Source organism: Melospiza georgiana, chromosome 22 (genome assembly GCF_028018845.1).
Source record: "Melospiza georgiana isolate bMelGeo1 chromosome 22, bMelGeo1.pri, whole genome shotgun sequence".
In the NCBI taxonomy this organism is placed as follows: domain Eukaryota; kingdom Metazoa; phylum Chordata; class Aves; order Passeriformes; family Passerellidae; genus Melospiza; species Melospiza georgiana.
In genome coordinates, this window is record NC_080451.1 from 7858638 (window position 1) to 7883520 (window position 24883).

The following is a 24883-nucleotide window of genomic DNA, read 5'->3' on the forward strand; positions in this document are numbered from 1 at the left end:
ATGATGGGCGTGGCGGGGGCGTGTCCCGGGGGGCGGGGCCGGCTCTCGCCATCTTGGCGCGGAGCGGCCGCACCCGGCTCGGCCCCGGCGCTCGGCCCGGGGCGGGCGCTGCCCCGCCCGGCATGCGGGGCCCGCCGGCCGCCCGCGACCTGCTGGACGACGCGGACAACGAGGAGGACGTGTCGGGTAGGAGGAGGCGGAGGGCGGGGGGCACGGGCGGGGCGGTGGCATCGCTCCCATCCCCGTGGGTCCGGCCGTGCCGCGGGCGATCCCCGCTGGCCGCGCTCCCCGCACCGGAGCGCTCTGTGCCGGCTCCTCATCAGTAGCCGGTTCCCCCTCGGGCCGTGCCCGTGGACCGGCTGGTTCCCCGGGCTGGGCTTGGTGCAGCGGAGCCCACCCTGTCAGACCTAAAGCAGCACAGCATGAATCAGTGAATCATGGAATTCCAGGATGGGTTGGGTTGGGAGGGATCTTAAAGAGCATCCCTTGCCATGGCAGGGACACCTTCCACTGTCCCAGGTTGCTCCAAGCCCTGTCCAACCTGGTCTTGAGCACTTCGAGGGATGGAGCATCCAGAGCTGCTCTGGGCAGTGCCAGGGCCTCTCAGAAGTCAAGTGATCAATACATCCTAACCACCCCAAAGTGGTGTTGCTGTGCGAGCTCAGAAATCAAACATAAAGACACAGGCCTAAAGCTGTGTGGAGACTGGCTGGGATGCTCTGGGTTTGGGGAGATAATGATGGGAAGGGAGGTGTGCACTGGCATCAGTGCCTCTGCCCAGGGCTGGGTCCCTGAGCTGGTGAGAGCAGCCCAGAACAGCCTGGCAGCTGTGGCACCCATTTTCCTCATGAACCCTTCCTCTCCTGCACTCACTGTTTTTGTGAGCTCTACCTGGGCATCAGAAAGGTAAAAGCCAAAGTGCTTTCACCTTGCAGGAGAGGCCACAGAGCTCTGAGTCCTGTGGCCTGAAGCTGCTGCTCAGGTGTGCTCCTCTGTCACGGTGAGCATGCTGTCCTGTGCCTGTGCAGTCTGTCCATGTGAGCTGTCCCTTTTGTCCCCAGAAGAAGATGATGGGGTGCTGGAAGGATTGGATGAGTTTTTTGCAGAAGACCAAGTTGTGGTACAGAAAAAGAAGAAATCCAAGAAGCTGAAAGATGGCAAGGCTGCCAAAATCAAGAGGAGGAAGAAGGAGGTAACACTGCATTTTCTCACAGGGGGCTGTGGCAGAGGCAGCAGCTCAGTACTGCTGGCAAGCAGCTCTTGGGTCTCTGTGGATGGAAAGAAGGGTCATGACAGCCCCCTTGCCAAGGGAGCTGTAAACAGAGGGGCTGGATGAGCAACTGCATTGAAGTGCTTGTGCTATGGGCAGGAGTGTGATGAGCTGCTGGTTTGAAGACAGGTGATTCCATCCTGCACTGCCTCTTGCTGGCCCCAAGGAAGCTTGTTTCCATCGTGGCCCCAAGGAAGCATGTTTTTCTTGTGGCCATGGTGATGTTCTCTTTCCGCAGATACCACACAGACCCTCTGCCCCCTCTACCTCTCGTGTTCTTAGGCACAGTTTTTTCCCTATGCTGTTTTCTGAGAGGGAGAAAATAAAACACAACTCCAAGGTATTTTCACCTCTGCCCCTTTGCTGTTGCTGCTGACCTGCCTGAGCCCTGCAGCTGTGTGTGCAGCTTGTGATGAGCCTGGCTGCTGCTGAGCTTGGGAGGAAACAACAGGCTGAGAGCCTCCATTTTTTAAAATTAATGCTTTGTGTGGGCAGCTCTAACCAGATTCCACTTGGGGGAGACTGTCCCCTCCTCTGTCAAAGCCAGGGAGAAGCTGGAGCTGTTGGCATGAAGCAACACCCAGGCTGTCCTCATGGTCTGGGCATAAAAGATGAGGCTTCCTTTTCCTTCTCGAGAGTTTTGGGGGCAGATGAGCCTTACCCCTGCTAGAGGATTCTCTCTAATGACTTCTTTTTCCCATGGAAAATGGCCTCTGTTTGCAGTCAGTCGCCGTGGCCAACAGGGCGGTGCCCAGGTAGAAATTGCCAAACTTTGCTGGATTTCTCCAAGTCTAAAGCTGCCAGCAACTAGGACCAGGCAAACCCTTAGAGCCCCAAATACCACCTTTAATCTGATCCACAGACCCTGGGGAAGTGACTTCTTTTTCCCATGGAAAATGGCCTCAGTTTGCGGCCACTCACCCTGGCCAACAGGGTGGTGCCAAGGTAAAAATTGCCAAACTTTGCTGGATTTCTCCAAATCTAAAGCTTCCAGCAACTAGGACCCTGCAAGAGGAGGGTGGGAGTGAAGTGCAGGCTGTGGTGTGAGCCCAGTGCCTGTGCTTGCTGTGATCCCTGGGTATTATCTGCCGTGGGAATTTGCCAGAGCTGGAGGCAATGCACGAATCCTGCGGAAAAAACCCGCTCGGAACAACCCGGCTGTGTTTGGAACCCCAGCACCGGCAGATGAAGGTCCTTGGCAGGGAAGGCAGCGGAGAGGGAGATTCAACCTGTACTGCAGCAGTTCCCATGGAAACCAATTATCCTGTGCCCAATTCCAGCTGTTCCTAACCCTGCTGAAGGAGAGGCGCGGGCTGCTCTGAGGATCAGCATCCCGGGCAGGAGGGGCAGAGGGAGCCGGGATGGGGCTGGGCGCTGTCCGCAGTCCTGGCTGGAGCCCGTCCCTCAGTCCTGCCGAGCCCTGGTGCCTCTCAGTGCCCCCAGGGACATGGACAAGCAGGGAGGGAACCTCGTGCAGTTCAGCAGAACCATGTGCAGGTGCTGCACCTGGGTCATGGCAGTCCCTGATATCAATGCAGGCTGGGTGATGAGCAGCCCTGCTGAGAAGGGTTTGGGTGTGCTGGTTGGTAGGAGGCTGGATGTCACAGACATCTTTTATGAAAAGTCTTTTCTTTAGGATTTTTCCTACTGACAAGCTGAGAAGCCTCAAGAACAAAATGTAAACAATGGTTATCTGCTGCTGTGGAATGCAACAGGTGGATCTTTGATTGGTCCATGTTGGATGTTTCTAATTAATGGCCAATCCCAGTGAGCTAGCTCAGACTTTTCTGTCCGAGACACAAGCCTTTGTTATCATTCTTTCTTTTTCTATTCTTAGCTAGTCTTCTGATGAAATCCTTTCTTCTCTTCTTTTAGTATAGTTTTAATATAATATATATAATAAAATAATAAATCAAGCCTTCTGAAACATGGAGTCAGTTCCTCATCTCCTCCCTCATCCTCAGACCCCTGTAAACACCGTTACAGCTGGACATGCCCTGGCTGTGTGTGTTGGCAGCCCAGGGAGTTACCTGAGTGCTCTGCCCCTCAAGCAGCCACATTCCTTGGGGTGGCAATTAATTCTGTTACAGTCAGTGTTGAGCAGTGGGTCATGATCTCTACAGAAATAAACAAAAAGATCCCCTGGGCAGTCCCTGCTCTTCCAGCAGAGTGTAGCCATTGAAGCCTGCTCCTTTCTGACTGTGGGGAAGGAGAATGTACCCACTGGACATGGGCAGTTTCATGTGGGAGGAGAGTGAAGTGGGGACAGGCTTGTTCCTTCACCGTCCCTTTCTGTTTTAGGGGAGCAATGATGAAATGTCAGAAAATGAAGAGGAGATGGAGGAGAAATCGGAAAGCGAAGGGAGCGACTATTCTCCCAACAAAAAGAAGAAGAAAAAACTGAAAGACAAGAAGGAGAAAAAGCCAAAACGGAAGAAGAAGGAGGAAGAGGAGGATGACAATGATGATGGAAGTTTAAAGGTACAAAAGAGCTGGTGCTAGTGCCTGAAGCCAGGCTTGGACAAGGGCAGTTGAGGGTTTCATGAGAAACCCTTGGGTTTGGCAAGGATGAGGCTGCAGGTGAATGACTGAGACAGGAGAAATTCTATTTTCTTGGTACTTATCTTCAGTGCAGGGAGAAATTGAGCTTCTTGGAGCTGTGAAACCTGCCAAGGCCTCGTATAGTTTTACATGGTGGGGAGCATTTCCATGGTGCCTTGTTCATTTGTTTCTTGGGACTGCAGGAAGCATTAATTCGTTAATCGCTTGCGTGTGCTATTCCATAAATCCCAGAAACAAATCCCTGCATATCACTGACTGGGGAGATATGGAGCACATGGCAGAGCCAGCCTTGTGCTGCTCCTCTGCAGAGTTTGCATTAATGATGACTCTCTAAATCTCCAGGAGCCCAAGAGCTCAGCCCAGCTCATGGAGGAATGGGGTCTCGATGACGTAGATTACGTTTTCTCAGAAGAGGATTACCATACTCTGACCAATTACAAGGCTTTCAGCCAGTTCCTCAGGTAGGGAGCTGTGGTCCTGGTGGGAGGTTTGGGCATTGCTCAGTCAGCAGATGAAGCTGTGAACTCAGTTCTGCATCACCAGCTCCTTGTCTCTTCTTCCTCCCAACTCAGATCTCAGAACTCCATTTATTTGGAGGATTGACTGGAAACAGCTGAAGCATTTGTCTCTCCTGCTCTCCAAAGCCCCATATTTTGTGTATGCTTATTTGAAAAGTTTAATGAGAAAACAGTGTTAATGAATTTCTGCTTGTACCATGAGCCTTTCAGAGAGGTATTTCAGGAAGGGAAGTCTCTGAGGAGATTTAGGTGTGCTCCTCCCTTGCCTACATTTGCTTGAGGAAGCTCTGCTTTCTGCTGCTTCCCCATGAAACTCCTGCTGGGAATTTCACTCTACCACACCTTTTGGGCTGAAGCACCACATCTTACCCTGCCACATCTTTTGGGCCGAAATACCATATCTTACCCTGCCACATCTTTTGGGCTGAAGCACCAGCACATGAATGCAGGAGCAGACACACCACACAGCACTGCTAATCGTGCTTCTCCCTGTCCCCTGCAGGCCTCTGATTGCCAAGAAGAACCCCAAGATCCCCATGTCCAAGATGATGACGGTGCTGGGTGCCAAGTGGCGAGAGTTCAGTGCCAACAACCCCTTCAAGGGCAGCTCGGCGGCGGCGGCCGCGGCCGCGGTGGCTGCGGCTGTGGAGACTGTCACCACCTCCCCGGGGCTCCCCGCCAGCCCCCAGCCCTCTGCCCTGCCCACCGTCATCAGGAAGGCCAAGACCAAGGAGGGAAAGGGTGGGTAGCGCTTGTAGGGGCTGCTCTTGCCAGCAGAGCTGGCACAAGGCTGCAGAGCACAAGTTTCGGCAAACCGGGGAGGAAAAGACGGTGCCAGAGGGTAATAGGAGCATCCTCCAGCCAGGTCTCATAAGCTCTCACCTAAAATTACTCACCTAAGATGGCTCAGCTACCTTTGGAGGCATAAAATCAGCAGGATGGCTCCTGTTGCAGTGTTGGAAACAAAAAGGTTCAATAAAAGGCAAAATAACAGAGAAAAACCGATCCAGGTGCAAGAGGTCCTTGCTCCTGGTAAAACACCTCACAAAAGCCATTACTTTCTGTGTTCTCTTCTTTTTCTAGTAAATTGCCAAGGTGGGACTTTTTGGCTTCTGTCCATTTAGCTATCCATAAGTTTGAGGTGGAGTCTCTTGGGCTTATGAGATGTCTTTTTACCTAATTGAGAAGAGAAACTTCTGGGCTTCTCTCCTTTTTAAAGGGACAAAATTATAGTTTTGTCAAAAGGGGGCACATTCCTATACCAGAGTGGTGTCTGCAGCTCCCGTTGGCCTTGCAGAGGTCCTTGAACCTCTTCATGGTTCATGAGCTATGGCAGATCAAGCCTCTGGGTCTGCTGGATGTTTGGCAATTTGTGGCAATTAATTAAGCTGAGCAGTAGTGGGAAAGTAGAGGGATCTCCCTTTGTGTCGTGTTCTGCCTTGGGAAGTTGCTGTTCTGCTGTGCTGGGGGGTGATTTGGTGACAGTTGTTTGTAGAGTAACAGAGAAATTTTCAATTTCTGCAGGTCCAGGTGTACGGAAGAAAATCAAGGGCTCCAAAGACGGGAAGAAAAAGGGGAAAGGGAAAAAGATGGCAGGCTTGAAATTTCGGTTTGGAGGAATCTCCAGCAAAAGGAAAAAGGGCTCCTCTGTAAGTTTGCAGGGCTTTGGGTCTGGGAGGGAAGTACTGGGACAATCCCTTGTTGGGGAGGTACACCCACCCCACGTCAGGGGTGTCACAACCTCACCTGTGCCCCTTTTTGGGGCCCTGATCACATCCCCTTCCCTCATGTCCAGGCTCAGATTTGTGGGACTCGTGTCTGGCCGCATCTTTTGCTAAAAACCACATGACCCTGTTTACTTTCAGCAGTGCGGGCGATAATGCCATCATTTCAGATTTCATTTGCAAAGGGATTCTTCAGGGCTTGCACTGCAGCTGAACCGTGCATCCCAGAGAATGCTGGGATGCTCTAATTGCATTAGCAGGGCCTGCCCACGGCAGCTGGAGTCCCGTGGCATTGCTGGAGCTGCCCAGCCACAGCTCACTGGGCTCTTCTCAGTGCACCAATATCAGGAGTGTTTCAAGGAGTCAACAGCATTTTAAAGAATAATTTCCTTAGATAACAAGTGATTGGAGGTGGAGCTTTTCTAGGGGTTGATAATATTGGTCAAGCACCCTGTCACAGACATCTTTTATGAAAAATCCTTTCTTTAAGATTTTTCCACTTGAGAAGCTGAGAAGCTTCAAGAAGAAAATGTAAACAATAACAATGGTTATCTGCTGCTGTGGAGTGCAACAAGTAGATCTGTGATTGGCCCATGTTAGTTGTTTCTAATTAATGGCCAATCACAGTGAGTTGGCTCGGACAGAGAGTCCGAGTCACAGGCTTTTGTTATTATTCTTTCTTTTTCTATTCTTAGCTAGCCTTCTGATGAAATCCTTTCTTCTTTTAGTGTAGTTTTAATATAATATATATAATAAACTAATGAATCAGGCCTTCTGAAACATGGAGTCAGATCCTCATCCCTTCCCTCATCCTAAGGCCCCTGTGAACACGGTCACAACACCCTCAGCTCACTGTCTTGCAGTTCCAGCTCTAATTTCCATAACACAACCTGTTTGCAAGCACATCCATGTGTTGAAGGGCAGGAGCCACTCATTGCTGCAGATTTTCAATCATGTATCACAAAAAATTCCTCCCGTGCTCTAGAGCCACAGGTTTACCTTCCAGAGAGTCACAAAGAGCAGGAGGAGCCTGAGCGCCTGGTTAGGAGTGTGCAGGCTGGGGATTTGCATGCTTGAGTAAGAATTCAGATGCATTTTTATGTTTTGACTCCATGGAATGCTGGGCCTGTTTTGACTCCTTTCATGCCAAGTGTGAATGCCTGCATGCATGGACACAGGAGGGATGGCAGAGCTGAAATGGGTGTCAAAAGAGAGAGAGGGAGCAAAGTTCTGCCAGGATCTGGGAAAAGGGGCCTTTGGATGCACAGAGTGGGATTATAGGGTTGTTCCTCTCCAGGAGAACAGTCCCAGCAGTGGAATGACAGCTGGGATGTCACTTGGACTGGGTGTGCTTTGCTTTTTCCCTCTGCAGAGCGAAGAGGAGGAGCGGGAGGAATCCGACTTTGACAGCGCCAGCATCAACAGCAGCTCCGTGCGCTCCGAGTGCTCAGCTGGGCTGGGGAAGAGAGGGAAGAAGAGGAAAAAGAAAAAGAGGAGTAGGCCATCCTTTGTAGTACTCTGTTCCTGTTCTGTTTGCATCTCCCTGTCCTGGTGGTGCTCCCCTGGCCCGTGCGGCTCCGGGCTGTGTCTGGCACTGAGGATGTGCCCGTGCCTGTCTGTGTGAGTGGAGTGTGAGGTGCTCTCTTGGTGCCCAGGCCCTGCTGCTGCTGGGGGGCTCGTGCCTGCCAGGAGTTTGTGGGGTCTCCAGGGAAGTGATTTTCTGAGGAGCAGCCCCTGGAGAGATGTGGCTTGTGGCGAGCTCCCAGCAGAGCAGGGCAGGCTGTGGGTGAGGCCGTGTGGAGGTGAGGGATGCTTTGTCTGCGTGAGCTGTGCAGTCAGGCAGAGGCAGGTGGCAGAGCTGTGGCAGCCATGCAGGGACAGGGAGGCATGTGAGCCATGGAAGGGATCTGTCAGGATCTGCCAGTGTGACCACATTTGTGTGTGTGTCCCTTCATCCCTTCCTGGGTGGATGTTGTGCCATGGCACCTCTGTCCTCATGCTGCTCTGCAGAGCAGCCCCCTGTGCTGAGCACGTTACTTTTCTGTCTTGTGTCCTTGTTTGGGATGAGATAGTTCAGATCCAGGCACAACATCCTTTGGCTTCTTAGCTTTTCTGATGGATTTTTGCCTCCAAGAAATGGAAGGGCAGCTTCTGGGCTGGGGATCAGTTAGGGTGTGACACTGGCCAACCTCCCCGTTGGGTGGTGAGGCTGGGCTGGCTGGCTGGCCCCATGTCTGGTGTGTGAAGGGCATTGCTTGTGGCTTTGTGGCCTTGTGAGGGCCCTGGTGCTGGAGGTAGGCAGCTCCTGCTGCGTGCTGGAGGAGTGCAAGGTTGGAGTTCCATGCCAGGAGTTTGTGGCGGAGCTGGGAATTGAGATGAGCCATTCTGGCCCTTGCAAGGCCTCGTTTCTCTGCTCCTTTTCCCTTCCATGCTGTGTTGAGAGTGCTCCTGCCTGTGTGCCAGGGAGCCCTGAGGAAGAGCAGAGTAGTCCCAGGAGAGGAATCCTGTCCTTGGCCGTGTCACCCTTGCATGGTGCGTTTGGTGCTGGTGCCTGGGGAGGTTTCTCTGACCGGCCTCCCTTGCAACCTCTCCAGGTTCTGGCATTCTCCATTGAGAGCCTGAAGGAACCAAAGGATGATACAGTGTGGAGAGAGAAAGAGAGACAGAGGTGAGATGATGATGCTGTGTGCAAAGGTGAACTGTGCTGCTGAGGGACAGAGAGGTAGTGGGAATTAACAGGAGGGGTCTGAGGTGAAATGCTGTCCTTATTTCCTTAACTGTGTGGTAGAGGAGCACGTGTCCCATTCCCTCCGGGAGAGCTGGCTGCTCTGCCACCCCTCTGACTGTCCCCTGTCCCTTGCTTGCAGTTGAAGAGGGGGACGGCTACGAGACCGACCACCAGGACTACTGCGAGGTGTGCCAGCAGGGCGGGGAGATCATCCTGTGTGACACCTGTCCCCGCGCCTACCACCTGGTGTGCCTGGACCCCGAGCTGGAGAAGGCCCCCGAGGGCAAGTGGAGCTGCCCCCACTGTGTGAGTAGGGTCGGGGTCCCCTGGGAGTGGGTGGCCTGGTGGGGGAAAGCCTCGGGTTACACTGGCTGTGCTTCCCCAGGAGAAGGAGGGCATCCAGTGGGAGCCGAAGGAGGAGGAGGAGGAGGAAGAGGATGGTGGCGAGGAGGAGGAGGAGGATGACCACATGGAGTTCTGCAGGGTGTGTAAGGACGGAGGGGAGCTGCTGTGCTGTGACACCTGCCCGTCCTCCTACCACCTCCACTGCCTGAACCCGCCACTGCCAGAGATCCCAAACGGGGAATGGCTCTGCCCACGCTGTACTGTGAGTGTTCCATTCCCTTTCCTTACTCTGTCCCTGCTCCCACACCTGCCTGCTCAGCTGCTGCTGCCCCTCACAGCCCTGCCCTGTGCCCCAAACCCCTCCCTGAGGAGCGTCACTGCCAGGTGCCTGTGCCTGAGGGTGCAACCAGAACCTCTGGAAGGTTCTGCTGCCTCTGTGGTCTCCCTGTGGGAATTGCTGGCTGGCAGCTTCTCAGGATGGTTTCTGATGGGATGTCAAGCCTTGTTCCAGTTGTGGCCTGTAGAGAGGGGCCTTTTCTGCCTGGTGGCACGACCAGAATGGCTCATCTCAGTCCCCCCCATGGGGGATGCAGAATTGTCGCGGAGACTTCTCAGGCACCCTGTGCTGGCTGCTGTCCACCCAGCACTGAGCTCCCCTTTCTGCCCCCATTTCCCGGTGTTCCCTGACAGGGTCTCACCTTAAACTCTTCCCTGTTTGTCCCTGTGCCCCCAGTGCCCTCCCCTGAAGGGCAAGGTGCAGCGCATCCTGCACTGGGTGTGGAGGGAGCCGCCCGCCCCGCCGCCGCCCGCCGCCGCCCCGCAGCAGCCGGCGCTGCCGCCGCCCAAGGCGCTGGAGGGGATCCCGGAGCGAGAGTTCTTTGTGAAATGGGCCGGCCTGTCCTACTGGCACTGCTCCTGGGTCAAGGAGCTGCAGGTGAGCCCGGGTGGCGTTGGTGCAGGGCCCTCACCCAGCCCTGTGCGCCGTGCCCCGGGCTGAGCGTGGCTCCCCTGTGCTGCAGCTGGAGCTGTACCACACCGTCATGTACCGCAACTACCAGCGCAAGAACGACATGGACGAGCCGCCGGCCTTCGACTACGGCTCTGGGGACGAGGACAGCCAGAGGGAGAAGAGGAAGAACAAGGACCCCCAGTATGCCAAGATGGAGGAGCGGTTCTACCGCTACGGCATCAAACCCGAGTGGATGATGATCCACCGCATCCTGAACCACAGGTCAGGAGCCTGGGGGAGATTGTGCCATCCTTCTGCAGGGCCAGAACCTTGGGCTGGTGGGATTTCAATTTCTGGTCTCTGCTGAGGTCTCTCTTCCTTGGAGGTTTGTTTCTAGGTTGAAGTTGAGGCTGGAAGGGGATCCATGCTGCCTTATTTTCATTTCTGCTATGTTTCATATTAAAAATAAAGTTATAGCCAATTTCCCAATTTTCCAAGCATCAAACCTGAGTGGATGATGATCCACTGCATCCTGAACCACAGGTCAGGAGCCTGGGGGAATTTCTGCCATCCTTCTGCAAGGCCAAAACCTTAGGCTGGTGGGATTTCAGCTGCTGATCTCTGCTGAGGTCTCTCTTCCTTGGAGGTTTACTTCTGGGCTGAGGTTGAGGCTGGAAGGGGATCCATGCTGCCTTATTTTCATTTCTGCTTTGTTTCATAGTAAAAATAGAGTTATAGCCAATTTCCTAAAGGTGGATGCACAGTGTTCCACTCTCTCCAGTGATACTGTTTGGGTCCTGTTGCAGCCTAACCATTCTGTAAATTCTGATGCTCAGGGGAAGAGTCAGCTTGTGGCTGACTCCCTTACAGACATTGACATCTATATTTTTTTTCTGTAGAAGAAATTCCCTGTGAATGAGATGTGCTGTGCAGATGGGCTTTCTGCATTGAGTGGCTGGAGATGTGTTTTTGTTCAATTTCTACATTTCAAGTGGCAACTTGAAATACCAAGCAGCAGCTCTGCTGGAAGGCTGTGTGGCAGGAAAGAACTAAAGCTGCCTGTCTGATTTTCATGTGAGCTGTACCTTGCCCACTAAGAAGGCAGCAGGTTTCCCTGTAGGCAGAGAGTCACACATGGAAATGTGTTTATTCTGTTTTTGGTGTGAGCAGAAATTCATAGAGTGGTGAATGCTGCAGGTGAGAGGGGAAGCACTGGTATCCATCCAGGCCTGGTGAAACAGGGAAATGAGGTTGTTAGTGGAGAGGAAAAGCAGCCTGTAGAGCTTAATAGTTTGACACACTCAGAGGTGAATAGACATTTCTGTTGCAAGTGTTGATACTTTTTCTACCTCAGTTTGGATGTCCTGGTCTGCAGGTGAAGGCAGAGGATGAAGCATCCATCTCTGCAGAAGCAGATCACAGTGAGCTGCTCCCAGGGGCTGGTGGCATTCCCTGATCAGCTTTCTGTGCCCTGTGTTGCAGCTTTGATAAGAAGGGAGACATCCATTACCTGATCAAGTGGAAGGACCTGCCCTATGACCAGTGCACCTGGGAGATCGATGACATAGACATCCCCTACTATGAGAACCTCAAACTCCTCTACTGGAACCACAGGTATGAGCTGGGAGAGCTGGGCAGGGCCAGGGCAGCCCCTGCAGGGTTTGGGACAAGGAGGACACAGAGGTGCCCCATTTTGAGCACATTGACGCTGCTTGCAGTGATTTCTCTTCAAAGAGCAGTGCCCCAGCACTGATGAAGGCTGTCCCTCCTGATGTGCTATTTTGGGGCTGCTGGGCAATCTCACCTCCTCTTTTCCAGCCTCTGCTCCCCTTCCCCTGTGTCTGCACTGCCATGACATTCATGGTCTCCATGGCCATGCTGCCTGTTTTGGGGGAAAACCACAGTACTCTGTGTTTGCTGTTCTTCATTCTGGAGACTCTGTGGACTGTTGAGAGGGGAAAATCAATGAGTGTCTGTGCTAACAGGGGCAGAAGAGGTTCTCTTCTGAGAGGGGAGAGGGGAAAGGGGGTGTGGGAGGTGTTTCTGTCCCTTGGCTTGGAGCCCCTGCCATCCCTGACGTGTGCTGGCTGTCACAGGGAGCTGATGCTGGGGGAGGACACGCGCCCTCTGAAGAAGCTGAACAAGAAAGGGAAAAAGCTGAAAGAGGAGAAGCTGGAAAAGCCTCCAGAAACACCTCTTGTGGATGTGAGTGAGAGTGGTGGGGACTGTGTGGTGGCATGGGAACCTGGAGGGAGAGAGGACTGTCTGTGCCCTTCTCTGGTTCCTTTGGGAACCTTGTTTCCATTGCAAATTCTGGAGTGGTGTTGCTGTGAGGAGCCTGGGCCGTGCCAGGGACGGTGTCTGTGTCTCTTTTGGAGCTGTTGGATGTTACAGCCCTAAAGAGGGACGTGCTTGGGTGCAGGGGAAGGAGGGGCAGGTGGTTTTCACTGCTCTGTGCCCTGGCTCTCCTTTCAGCCTACAGTGAAGTTTGACAAGCAGCCGTGGTACATCGATGCCACGGGGGGCACGCTGCACCCTTACCAGCTGGAAGGGCTCAACTGGCTGAGATTCTCCTGGGCACAAGGGACAGATACAATCCTGGCTGATGAGATGGGGCTGGGGAAGACAGTGCAGACCATTGTGTTCTTGTATTCCCTGTACAAGGAGGTGAGTGGAGCACCCAGGGTTTCAGGATGGCAAACTTAAATTCATTTTGCTTGGTTTTTCTTGCTAGACCATGATGCAAAAGGTACAAGGGTTGATCTTTGCTGTTTGTAGCTTAGTTTTCAATATTGTTTCATCTTTCCCTTACGGTACGCAGTCTCTATTGCACCAATGGTGTGTTTTCTATTGCCTACACTGGGACTAGTAAATGCTTTTAGTTGGGTGTGGGGAGCAGCTTTGTTACTCCAGGTCATGATGATTGGGCTGGAGTTTGGCATCAAGACCATCTGGTGTTAGCAGACATCTTTCAGGGAGATCAGCCTGGGCTCTGTCTCCCTGAGCAGGGCCACTCCAAGGGGCCGTACCTGGTCAGTGCCCCCCTGTCCACCATCATCAACTGGGAGCGGGAGTTTGAGATGTGGGCGCCTGACTTCTACGTGGTGACCTACACGGGGGACAAGGAGAGCCGCTCGGTCATCCGGGAAAATGAGTTTTCTTTTGAGGACAACGCCATCCGCAGCGGGAAGAAGGTCTTCAGGATGAAGGTGGGAGCTCAGGGTGTGCCTGCCCCTTCCCTGTAGCCATGGTGTTTTCTGAAAAATCCTTTCCTTAGGATTTTTTTTCTCCTGAGAATCTGAGAGGCCTCAGGAGCAAAATGTAAACAATGGTTATCTGCTGCTGTGGAATGCAACAGGTGGATCTGTGATTGGTCTCATGTGGTTGTTTCTAATTAATGGCCAATCAAAGTCCAGCTGTCCAGACTGTCTCAGTCAGTCACAAACCTTTGTTATCATTCCTTTTCTATTCTTAGCTAACCTTCTGATGAAATCCTTTCTTCTATTCTTTTAGTATAGTTTTAATATAATATATATTGTAAAATAATAGATCAAGCCTTCTGAAACATGGAGTCAACATTCTCGTCTCTTCCCTCATCCTAAGACCCCTGTGAACACCATCACACTTCCCCTTACCTGCCAGTAAGAAAGGGAGAGGAGAATTTGGCCTGGAGAAAGTCCCTGGTCAGCTTCCCACAGAGGGAAGCTGGCGTTGTTTACAAACACAGAAGATTTGTGATGAGCTTTACAGATTTCTGCCACAGCTTTTCTGTTTCTGTAGCTCCCTGCTTGGTTCTCATGTTGGGGTGTTCTGCTGGCACAACTCAGCTCTGTGCCGGGCAGTGCAGCCCTTCTCATCTTGGACCACATGCAGCAGCAGCAAAGGTGGAGGCTGTCCTGTTGGCTGCTCTTATCCCAGCTCTTCTCTCCCTCTGCTCCTCCAGAAGGAAGCCCAGATCAAGTTCCACGTCCTGCTCACGTCCTATGAGCTGATCACCATTGACCAGGCAGTGCTGGGCTCCATAGAGTGGGCCTGTCTGGTGGTGGATGAAGCACACAGGCTGAAGAACAACCAGTCCAAAGTAGGTGCCAGGCGTTTGGGAGTGATTTTTTCTTTGCTCTCTTTAACATCCTGAGGCATTAAAAGCCCTTCAGCAGCAGGAGAGGCAGCAGCCTGGCTGCTATCATGGAAGGGAATTGATCCCTCTCCTTCCTTCCCCCTTTACCTGAGGCTCAGTGCAGTCTCCAGCTCCTGGGATGTTCACCCAAGGAGGAGACAAGTGATGTGACCCAGGGATACTCAGGATTGCTGCTCAGTGGGAATGGCTGGGAGCAGGACATGCTGGCACCCTGCTCTGTGTGCCCAGCATGGGGGTCCCTGCTCAGTCTCCATGTGCACCCTGCAGAGCCCACAGTGACACAATGGTTCCTTGCAGCCCTTGTCACCAAACTTATTTCTTTTCCAGTTCTTTAGAGTGCTGAATAGCTACAAGATCGATTACAAGCTGCTCCTCACAGGGACTCCGCTCCAGAACAACTTGGAAGAGCTCTTCCACCTGCTCAATTTCCTGACTCCAGAGAGGTTTAAGTAAGTTGCACTCACCCAGGCCATCAGGGTGGCTCCTCACAAGCGTGATATCTCCTCTTGGGCCTTGAGAGCTCTGCCCTGGTTTTTAACTCATAAAGCTGCAGATCCCTTTGCTTTCACCTGCCCCTGTTGCTTAGTGCCATGGGGCTCTGGCTGCTTCCACAGCAACCTGGAGGGGTTCCTGGAGGAGTTTGCAGACATCTCCAAGGAGGACCAGATCAAGAAGCTCCACGACCTGCTGGGTCCCCACATGCTGCGGCGGCTCAAGGCCGATGTGTTCAAGAACATGCCGGCCAAGACGGAGCTGATCGTGCGTGTGGAGCTGAGCCAGATGCAGAAGTGAGTGATTCCAGGGGTGCCTGGCTTCCCCCAGCATGCTGAGGTGTCACTGGGGATGGAGGGGTCAGACCCTGCTGGGGTCTGCTGCAGGAAGAGTGGGAGTGCTTTGTGTCTCACCAAGAGGAGTGTTCTGTGTGGTTGAACTGGGCTCTGTGCAGTGCTTGGGGCATGGGGGGTTGCCAGTGTGGCTCTGGGGGCACAGAGAAAACACTGAATCCCCTTCTCCCATTCCTGGCACTAGGACATGGCCTGTGCTGCTGGAGTTCCTGGGGCGTTGCTGCTGTCCCAGCTCTGGTTCTCTGGGCTGACCTGTTCAGCCTCAGTGGCATCTCCTGCAGCTCAGGGCACTGCCAGGAAGGGCCTGTCACTTCTTCCCCCTGGCTGGCACCCAGAGAAGGTGGTGGTGGAGGTGCTGTGCCCCTCAGTCCATCCCACTCACTGCCAGGGCTGAGATCCCCCCAGAGCAACTGGAAACACCCAGCCCTAGGTGCTCAATTGCTTAAAAAACCTTCCAAATGTCCCTTTTGCCTCTTCACTAGGGGGGTTTAATTCAGTGTCCTCCTGTTTGTGCCAGTCCCACACCTGCCCCAGCTAACGCAGTGCCTGTCCCATCCACCCTCCTGCAGGAAATACTACAAATTCATACTGACAAGGAACTTTGAAGCCCTGAATTCGAAAGGTGGTGGGAACCAGGTCTCACTGCTCAACATCATGATGGACCTGAAGAAGTGCTGCAATCACCCATACCTGTTCCCTGTGGCAGCTGTGGTATGTCCCCTGTCTCAGAGTGTTGAGTGGCAGCTGCTTCCATGGTCCTGCTTTGGTTAACACCGTGGGTTTCCATGCGAGTGGTTTCATACAAGGACTTAATTTTTTGTTTTGGGAATGCAAGTGAAGTTCTCCATGAGGTTAATGCAGGTTGTCCTTGTGGGCACTGACCATGGTACCTTTACAGGAGGCCCCTGTGCTGCCCAATGGATCTTATGATGGGAATTCTTTGGTGAAATCTTCTGGGAAACTGATGCTGCTCCAAAAGATGCTGAAGAAGTTGCGGGATGGCGGTCACAGAGTTCTGATCTTCTCGCAGGTGAGAGCAGGGAGGGATAATAATAAATGCATTTTAAAAGGAATTTGTTTAAATTATGTATGGGAAATTTGTGCTGGGAACAGACAGAAATAGGTGGAATAGCTGGTGACAGCTTCTCCCCCAGGCAGCCAAGGCAGTAATGGTGCAAGGGCTGTCCCAGCTCGCTCCTGAGGGACCGCCTGTCGTGTTTAAGAGCTATTAGCTCAGGATAGAAAAGAGACAACAATCACGAGGCTCCTCTTTGGGGAGGGACAGTCAGACACAATTCCTTCCTGCTGGCAGAGTTGCCTGTGGAAGATGGGATATGAGTGTTGCTCCTGTTGGCTGTGCCGCCACCACTGAAACCTCTGGGCTGTAGGCAAGGACCATGCTGGGGCAGGGCAGCTCCCCAGGGGAGGCAGGGCTGTTTGGCCATGCAGACCCTCTCATGCCATGGTCACCTTGCCCTGTAGATGACAAAGATGCTGGATTTGCTGGAGGATTTCCTGGAGTATGAAGGCTACAAGTACGAGCGCATCGACGGGGGCATCACCGGCGGGCTGCGCCAGGAGGCCATCGACAGGTTCAATGGTACCCACCTTCCTGCCTTGCTGAGGGGGCCATGGGGGGCATGGCAGTGTGTGGCCAGCAGCAGGGCATCTGCCAGTGCCCACAGCTTGTACTACACTCGCAGATCTGGCTTCCTGTGGCACGGTGGGGTTGTTTATACCGTGCTGTTAAGCCCTTGAGTTGGTTCCCACATGGAACCCTGAGTGTGCCAGCAGCTGTTCAGCTGGAGGGGCTCCTGTCCTTCCCTCCAAGATGACAGAGCTTCCCCTTTGCTCTGGAGCTGGGTTCTGCAGCACCTGGTTGCAGGGAGCGATGTGTTTTCACTCCTTGACATCCCTGTCTCTTGCTTGTCAGCTGCGGGAGCCATTCTGTCCCTCTGAAATGGTGCTGCTCCTCTCTGTGAGCTGTGCTTCCTCCTGTCTCACCTGTCCCCACCTCTGGGTTTGTCGTTCTCAGCTCCTGGGGCTCAGCAGTTCTGCTTCCTCCTCTCCACCCGCGCCGGTGGTCTGGGCATAAACCTTGCTACGGCCGACACTGTCATTATTTATGATTCTGACTGGAATCCCCACAATGACATCCAGGTTTCTGACTTTCCCTTTTCCTTCCTGTGTAGTAAGTACCTCTCTGGCTGTGCCCTCTCTTTGCCCACCCTCACTGGGATTTCAGTATCTTCTCTTGAGAGCTGCTGACACTTCCTCCTGTGTTTGTGGGTGTTTCTGCTCACCCTCTCCTGGCCTTTTGCAGCCTAGGAGACACCTGGCATATAAAACTGTGACACTTCTCCCTCATACTTTCCTCAACTGGGTGCCTCTCAGGCAGCTTGGAGGGTGAGAAACATGGCCCTGTTGTCCCTGTGGCCACCCTCTCCAGCTCTGTGCTCTGCCTGCAGGCGTTCAGCAGAGCTCACCGCATCGGGCAGAACAAGAAGGTGATGATTTACCGCTTCGTGACCAGGGCCTCCGTGGAGGAGCGCATCACCCAGGTGGCCAAGAGGAAGATGATGCTCACACACCTGGTGGTGCGCCCGGGGCTCGGCTCCAAGTCAGGCTCCATGACCAAACAAGAGCTGGATGACATCCTCAAGTTCGGGACAGAGGAACTCTTCAAGGATGACGTGGAAGGTGAGGTGGGGATGCTGTGTGTGGGGCAGGGCTCTCTGGATGATGTGGAGGGTGAGGTGGGGATGCTGTGTGTGGGGCAGGGCTCTCTCTCGATGATGTGGAAAGTGAGGTAGGAATGCTCTGTGTGGGGCAGGGCTCTCTCTGGATGATGTGGAAGGTGAGGTGGGGATGCTCTGTGTGGGGCAGGGCTCTCTGGATGATGTGGAGGGTGAGGTGGGGATGCTGTGTGTGGGGCAGGGCTCTCTGGATGATGTGGAGGGTGAGGTGGGGATGCTCTGTGTGGGGCAGGGCTCTCTCTGGATGAGGTGGGGATGCTCTGTGTGGGGCAGGGCTCTCTCTGAGCTGCTGGGGCTCACTGCTCTCTCCCTGTGCCACAGGCATGGTGTCTCAGGGACAGAGGATTGCAATGCCAGATGCTGTTACCCCTTTCTCAGACACAATGTCAGCAAAAGGGGGTGCAGCAACCCCTGGCATGAAAAAAAAGCATGGCAGCACCCCACCAGGTGTGTAGCCCCTCTTTGCTGGGACTTATCCCCTCACCCGAGCCTGCCTGGCTCTGGAGCAGACTGTCCAGCCCCTGATCTGTGCTGCTGCTCCCCTGGCTCTGCTCTCAGGTGACAATAAGGATGTAGATGACAGCAGTGTGATCCACTATGACGATGCTGCCATCTCGAAGCTTTTGGACCGAAACCAGGATGCGACGGACGACACGGAGCTGCAGAACATGAATGAGTATCTCAGCTCCTTTAAAGTGGCTCAGTATGTTGTGAGAGAAGAGGATGGTGTGGTAATGTGATCAGTATCATGTCTTACAATCACCCCTTTGTACATCCCCTCCGTGTTCCCTCTGCTCCCTCTGCTGTCCTGGCATGGGGCAGGACCCTCCCTGCTCTCTCCCTCTGCTCGAGCTCCCTGTCTCTGGCTCTGCAGGAGGAGGTGGAACGGGAGATCATCAAGCAAGAGGAGAATGTGGACCCTGACTACTGGGAGAAGCTGCTGCGGCACCACTATGAGCAGCAGCAGGAGGACCTGGCCAGGAACCTGGGCAAGGGGAAGAGAATCCGCAAGCAGGTCAACTACAATGACACCTCTCAGGAGGACCAAGGTACGGCCACAGGTGCTTGGCTCCTGACTGGGCTCACGGACAGACAGAGCTGTCACTTGGTGTCTCTCTGCAGTTGGTAGATTGCCTGGGTCTGTGCTTCCCAGATGCCTAAACTTTCCAGTGTAGAAATTTTCAAGTTTTATTTTTTTTTTCCTTTTATTTGTTGGTCTGTAAACTCTGGTTTTGCTGGAAGAATCTAGGAAAGACATGTCTGTGGGGAAAATATTTCAAGTTGGTTTTTACTGCCTAACAGAATGCTAATTCTGTAAAACATGAGAACGTGATTTCTTGCTGTGTCCCCCTCTCCTGCTGCCTGGCAGTGAATTTCTGTCATACCCACAAGCAGGCTCTGACCTGTCCAGCACATCTTCCCCAGGCAGGGTCCTCTAACCGGGCCTCCCTTGTGTTCTGCAGAGTGGCAGGACGAGCTCTCTGACAACCAGTCAGAGTATTCCATTGGCTCTGAGGATGAGGATGAAGACTTTGAAGAGAGGCCAGAAGGCCAGAGTGAGTTGATGTGTTTGTTGACACTCCCCTGTGATTTGCAAGCATCAGGAATGTCTGGGTTGGAGGGACTGGTGTGCCCAGGGCTTCTGTTCAGGGGACTGTGTCCCTGCTTTCTGTCAGGTGAGGAGCTTTCCAGGGCAGCCAGCTTCTTCCTTGGCCTCTGCACAACTGTGGTCTGCTCCACCACGAGGACCAGGCATGGTTCCCCCCCTTGCCTGGGAAGGGCAGAGGAGTGTCCTGGCCTGGGGAGTGGTGGCTGGAAGGGACCCTGCAGTCTGGGCAGATGCTCTGATGGGTTCTGCTCCCATCAGGATGGAGGGCAGGGAGGCCTGGGGCACATGAGGTGTCTCTCCTTGGTGCCTGGCCCATCCATCACTGAGGCTGCTTGTCTCTAGGTGGCAGAAGACAATCACGGAGACAGCTGAAGACTGACAGAGACAAACCTCTCCCTCCTTTGCTGGCAAGAGTTGGGGGAAACATCGAGGTGAGCCTCATCCAGAGCATGGCCAATGCTGTTCCCGGGCTGCCTGAGGGCTGCATCCCTCTGTGCTGAACCACTGGGACGTCAGTCCTGGTACAGCTGTGAGGTCCAGGGAGCCCTGTGTTGCCGAGGCCACTCTGTTTCCTGCAGGTTCTGGGTTTCAACGCCCGGCAGCGCAAGGCGTTCCTGAACGCCATCATGCGCTGGGGAATGCCGCCCCAGGATGCCTTCAACTCCCACTGGCTGGTCCGGGATCTGCGGGGGAAGAGCGAGAAGGAGTTCAGGTACAGAGCTGCTGGCAGGCAGGCAGGCAGGGCTGGGAGCCTGCACCCCTTCGCCGTGGGCTCGTTTTGGGGAGGCAGTGTCTGTTCCATTCTCTTGTTCCCTTCCTGGGGGTGAGAATTCCCGCGTCCATGGGTGATGGGATCACATGTGTGCTGGGCTGGGCAGGGAGGCCGCGGGCCAGGACTGAGGTCTGGCTTCCCTGCAGGGCATATGTGTCCCTGTTTATGAGACACTTGTGTGAGCCTGGGGCCGATGGTGCTGAGACCTTTGCAGACGGCGTTCCCCGGGAAGGGCTCTCCCGCCAGCACGTGCTCACCCGCATCGGGGTCATGTCACTAGTAAGGAAGAAGGTGGGTGAGTAAAATTATGAATGGGCCTTTTCAAGAATGTTCTGGATGCGTTTCACAATGGGGTGGGTGCAGTAATCCTGCTGCTTAGTCATTCTGTGGGTGAGCAGCCTGTATGTGCCGACTCCGTGGCACCAGCTGGGAATGTCCCTGCTCTGTTTGACCTGACCATGTGTGTCTGTCCCAGGTCCAGGAGTTCGAGCATGTCAATGGGAAGTACAGCACCCCAGACCTGCTTCTGGAGGGCCCAGAAAGCAAGAGATCCAGCGAGGTTGTGTCTTCAGACCCCAACACGCCTGTCCCGGCCAGCCCAGCACACACACACGCGGGACCAGGGGCACTTGCAGGTATCCAGGGGGTTGTGGCTGGCCTCTGGCTTGGCAGGCAGGTGGTTTTGCAGGGGCTTTACTCATCAGGCCCTGCTCAACAGCTTCCAAGCTTTGCTCTTTCTACAGACAAGACAGAAGCACAGCTGGGGTTCCATGAGGAAAAGGAGCCGGTGGAACAGAAGAGCAGAAAGGTGTCTGACAGCCAGGTGAGGTGGCTTTGCTCAGCATCTCCTCCAGGAAGGTTTCCCTGCTCTGCATGGGAGCTTGGGGTACTCCTTAGCGAGGCTGATCTGGGATGGGTGCTTGGCCTTTAGGTACCTGCAAGTGCTGAGGTGGAAAGTGAAGATCCCCCAGAAAGCTGCGACAGCAAGGAGAGGCCAAGGAAAGAGAAGCAAGAGGATTGTGAAAAGGCTGAGCCTTCTTCTGAGCCTCTGGTGAAAGGTGAGGCTGTCTGTCTTCTCTGTGTCACTATGGGGAACCTGACTGTCACAAATTCCTGCAGAAATTCCTGAAAAAGCAGGTTGTAAATTGCATGAAATGGTCATTTTGGGGGGCATTTGTTCCTTCAGATGTCTCAAGGAAGAGGGAAAGCTAAATACATTTATTTGATAAAACGCAGAAGAATGTTCTCTTTGAGCGTCTTGAATGTACAAACAATAGTTACTTTACCTAAAAGGGAAAGTCTGTCTAGATAAGTAGGTTGTTCCCTGCAGAGCACTTTCCATGTCAAACATTTCTTGTAGGCCTGTTCCCTCCTGCAGACGAGGGGATTCAAGAGCGGGAGAAGCCTTTGGAGAAGGCAGAGCTGAGCAGCAGCCCAGGGAAGGGGGAGGATAAAGAAGTCAAACCAGGTGAGGCATGAGGCTTTGGAGAGAGGAGAGTGGGAAGAATTCCCAGGGTGAGGCCAGTGCCTGGCACAGTGACAGAGCGTGCCACAGTGTGGTGGCAGAGATGCCACCAGCCCCAGTGGTGCTCAGGAGGCACGAGTGGGAACAAGACCCTGTTGGGGTGGGCACTGCCTGTGTTAACAGAGGGACCTGCTGGGAGGGGTTGGTGGCTTTTGCAGCAGTGGCTGGGCTGTTAGTGGGTGGGTCTGGTGGTGGAGCACAATTAGGCCAATTCCTTGTGTTTGTCAAGCAGAGGATGGCAAGGAGGAGGAGAAGGAACCAAGTGATGCCCAGCAAAATGGTGACAAAGAGGAAGAGGAGGAGGGAAAGAAGGATGACAGAAACATTAACTTCAGATTCATGTTCAACATTGCTGATGGTGGCTTCACAGGTAAGAGTGAGAGGTGAGGTGTTGGCCTGTTCTGCAAAGCTGCTGCAGAGGCTCTGAACCTGTTCAAGCAAGGTGACCCTTGTGGATGGGCCATGGATGGGCTGGTGCTTTGCTGGCAGCAGCAGACCTGGGTCTGCACTGTGCCTGTGCTCCTGAGAGCTTCCATCACTCACCCTGCCCACGTGCTGTGCACTGACCTGCAGTCCAGCTGCCTGACCAGGCTGTCTGCCTTCTGCTCCTGCTTCCACAGAGCTGCACACGCTGTGGCAGAATGAGGAGAGGGCTGCCATGTCCTCTGGCAAGATCTACGACATCTGGCACCGCCGACACGACTACTGGCTGCTGGCAGGAATTGTCACGTACCCTTTGGCCTGGCAGAGCAGGAGGCAGCGAGGCTGGAGAGGCCTCTCTGGGGGTGTGGGAGCTGCAGTGATGAGCAGGGAGAGGGTTAAGGGCCATGGTGTCATTGTGGAGTGGCGAGAGAGGCCTCTGGGGGTGTGGGAGCTGCAGTGATGAGCAGGGAGAGGGTTTAGGGCCATGGTGTCAGGGCGAGAGAGGCCTCTCTGGGGGTGTAGGAGCTGCAGTGATGAGCAGGGAGAGGGTTTAGGGCCATGGTGTTGCTGTGGGGTGGTGGGCAGGCTGTTGGCTGGCTGGTTCTGCCCTTGACCCTTCTCCCACACCAGCCATGGCTATGCCCGCTGGCAGGACATCCAGAACGACCCACGCTACGTGATCCTGAACGAGCCCTTCAAGTCAGAGATACACAAGGGGAACTACCTGGAGATGAAGAACAAGTTCCTTGCCCGGCGTTTTAAGGCGAGTGGCAGGCCCAGGGCTGGTGAGTCCTTGTTGGGAGGACCAGAGCAGCACCACCCTGAAGCCAGAGGGGTTTGCCAGCATCTTCTGTGAGCGAAGTGGGGAGTGGGCTTTGCAAGGAGCTCTGTTTTTACTGGTTTATAGTGGGGCAGGGTTTGGTCCTGAATCTTTGTCTTCTGCCCCTCCCAGTTGCTGGAGCAGGCCCTGGTGATCGAGGAGCAGCTGCGGAGGGCGGCGTACCTCAACATGACCCAAGACCCCAGTCACCCGGCCATGGCTCTGAACGCACGGCTGGCAGAAGTGGAGTGCCTTGCTGAGAGCCACCAGCACCTCTCCAAAGAGTCCCTGGCTGGGAACAAGCCTGCCAACGCTGTCCTGCACAAGGGTATGTGCCTGCAGGGCTGGGAAGGGTTCCCCACCCTCACCTGGGGAGCCAAGCCAGCCCCATCTTGTGTTCTCTCAGCCAGGAGCTGCCTGCTCCTCTCAGCTTGCTGGGTCTGACAGGCATCCCCTCAGGTCCCTCCTGCTTTACTTGCAGTGCTGAACCAGCTTGAGGAGCTGCTGAGTGACATGAAGGCTGATGTGACACGCCTGCCCTCCATGCTGTCCCGCATCCCGCCCGTGGCTGCCCGGCTGCAGATGTCAGAGCGGAGCATCCTCAGCCGCCTGGCCACCCGAGGAGGGGACCCAGCTGCCCAGGTCTGTGGGGACAGGCACAGAGCCCTCACTGAGAGGGTCATGGGCAGGGCAGGGCTGCAGGCCCGTGTCTTTTCTCCCTCCTTGCCTCCCCAGGGCTCCTTTGGCTCTGCCCCGATCTTCAACAACAGCTTTGGGCCAAATTTCCGTGGTCCTGGGCCAGGTGGGATTGTCAACTACAGCCAGATGCCTCTGGGACCCTATGTGACTGGTAGGCTGGGGTTTTGCTCTTGGGCAGAGAAATTCAGAGGGTGGATTTGGGCAGTCCAGGAGTGCTGCCAAAGGACACTAGTGAGCAAGGTGTTTCCTCTGTCACCACAGATATTTAGCAGTTCCCATGATTTTTGCCTGCAGCTCCCGCTCCTAGCTGAGGTAAGGCCATGCCTCCTCCTCTCTGTGTTTGCTGGGGAACATGAAGGGAGGGGGGGCTAAATGGAAGCTCCATTTTGGGCTGCCCCCCATTGCCAGTATCTGACTGTGGCCTCTGCCTCCAGCAGCCACAGTGGAGGTGGGAGCAGATCCTGCAGCCCCTCCCGGTGTGGTTGGCATGTGGGGAGGGTCCAGATTTGGCTTACGGACAGCCCTCCTCTCTTCTCACAGCAGCCCTGGGGGACAGCCCCCTGTCCCTGGCCACGAGCCGCTGTTGCCAGAGGTCGGCAGGGAAATTGTGCCAGCGTTGCCTGCGTGGAAGCCAAGCTGCTGCTGCTGCCGGCGCTGCCGCGCTGTCCCGCTCCCGCTTCAAGTGTGCTTTGCCTGCTGCGGCCCCCGAGGGAGCGGCGGGGCCGGGGGTTTGTGTCCGTGTACATTTTTTGCACTTTCTTATTGAAGACTTGAAGAGTTTGTCTGGGCAAGGTGGGCTGAGGGGAGGGAGGGAGGGCTGGAGCTGCGGTGTTTGTCTGGTTGTGTTGGCAGGTGTAGGGGTGAGTGGAGGCCAGTGGTGCCATGTCCCGGCCGGCTGCGCTCCCCAGCTTCCCCCTAAGGGCAGTCTCTTCATCCTGGTGGTGTTGGAGCAAGCCCACACCTGTTGCTGCCCTGCTGGAGTCCCTGGCACTGCTGTGGTGTGGCTGGGGGTCCATTTGTGCCGGGTTTGGGGCAGGCAGATGGAGGGGATGTGGGTGGGACAGAGGGGACAGCTGGAACTGGGATGGGGATGCCTCGAGCGTGGTGGCACCGGCAGCCGTAAGCAACGCCCCTGCATCCGCTTCGTGCTCTGTGTGTCCCGGTTTCTGTTCTGTGTTTTAATAAATCCTTTGGGAAGGA

General features: G+C 54.5%; 1 protein-coding gene across 3 annotated transcripts; it reads left to right on the plus strand.

Annotated features, from left to right (window-relative positions):
* Positions 1–107: 107 nt before the first annotated feature.
* CHD5 (chromodomain helicase DNA binding protein 5) lies at positions 108–24883 on the plus strand. 3 transcript variants are annotated; one of them, XM_058039173.1, is made up of 42 exons: positions 108–186; positions 1062–1192; positions 3572–3751; positions 4175–4293; positions 4853–5091; positions 5875–5999; positions 7447–7570; positions 8942–9108; positions 9188–9409; positions 9881–10081; positions 10167–10378; positions 11579–11710; positions 12193–12301; positions 12572–12763; positions 13105–13305; positions 14040–14177; positions 14562–14683; positions 14849–15022; positions 15649–15790; positions 15978–16109; positions 16562–16679; positions 17115–17239; positions 17548–17779; positions 18157–18282; positions 18394–18566; positions 18710–18884; positions 19299–19391; positions 19787–19875; positions 20023–20156; positions 20363–20507; positions 20692–20851; positions 20960–21039; positions 21148–21274; positions 21577–21684; positions 21974–22111; positions 22362–22470; positions 22795–22927; positions 23117–23312; positions 23466–23626; positions 23720–23834; positions 23945–23995; positions 24224–24883. In XM_058039173.1, the coding sequence occupies exons 1-41, from the start codon at positions 123–125 to the stop codon at positions 23950–23952; spliced, it is 5871 nt and encodes a 1956-aa protein (XP_057895156.1). In that variant the 5' UTR covers positions 108–122; the 3' UTR covers positions 23953–23995; positions 24224–24883. The 3 variants fall into 3 exon arrangements, with proteins under 3 accessions (XP_057895156.1, XP_057895157.1, XP_057895158.1); XM_058039174.1 differs by having other exon boundaries at positions 24227–24883; XM_058039175.1 differs by lacking the exons at positions 108–186; positions 1062–1192; positions 3572–3751; ... (1 more) ...; positions 4853–5091; positions 5875–5999 and adding an exon at positions 8669–8742 and having other exon boundaries at positions 7485–7570.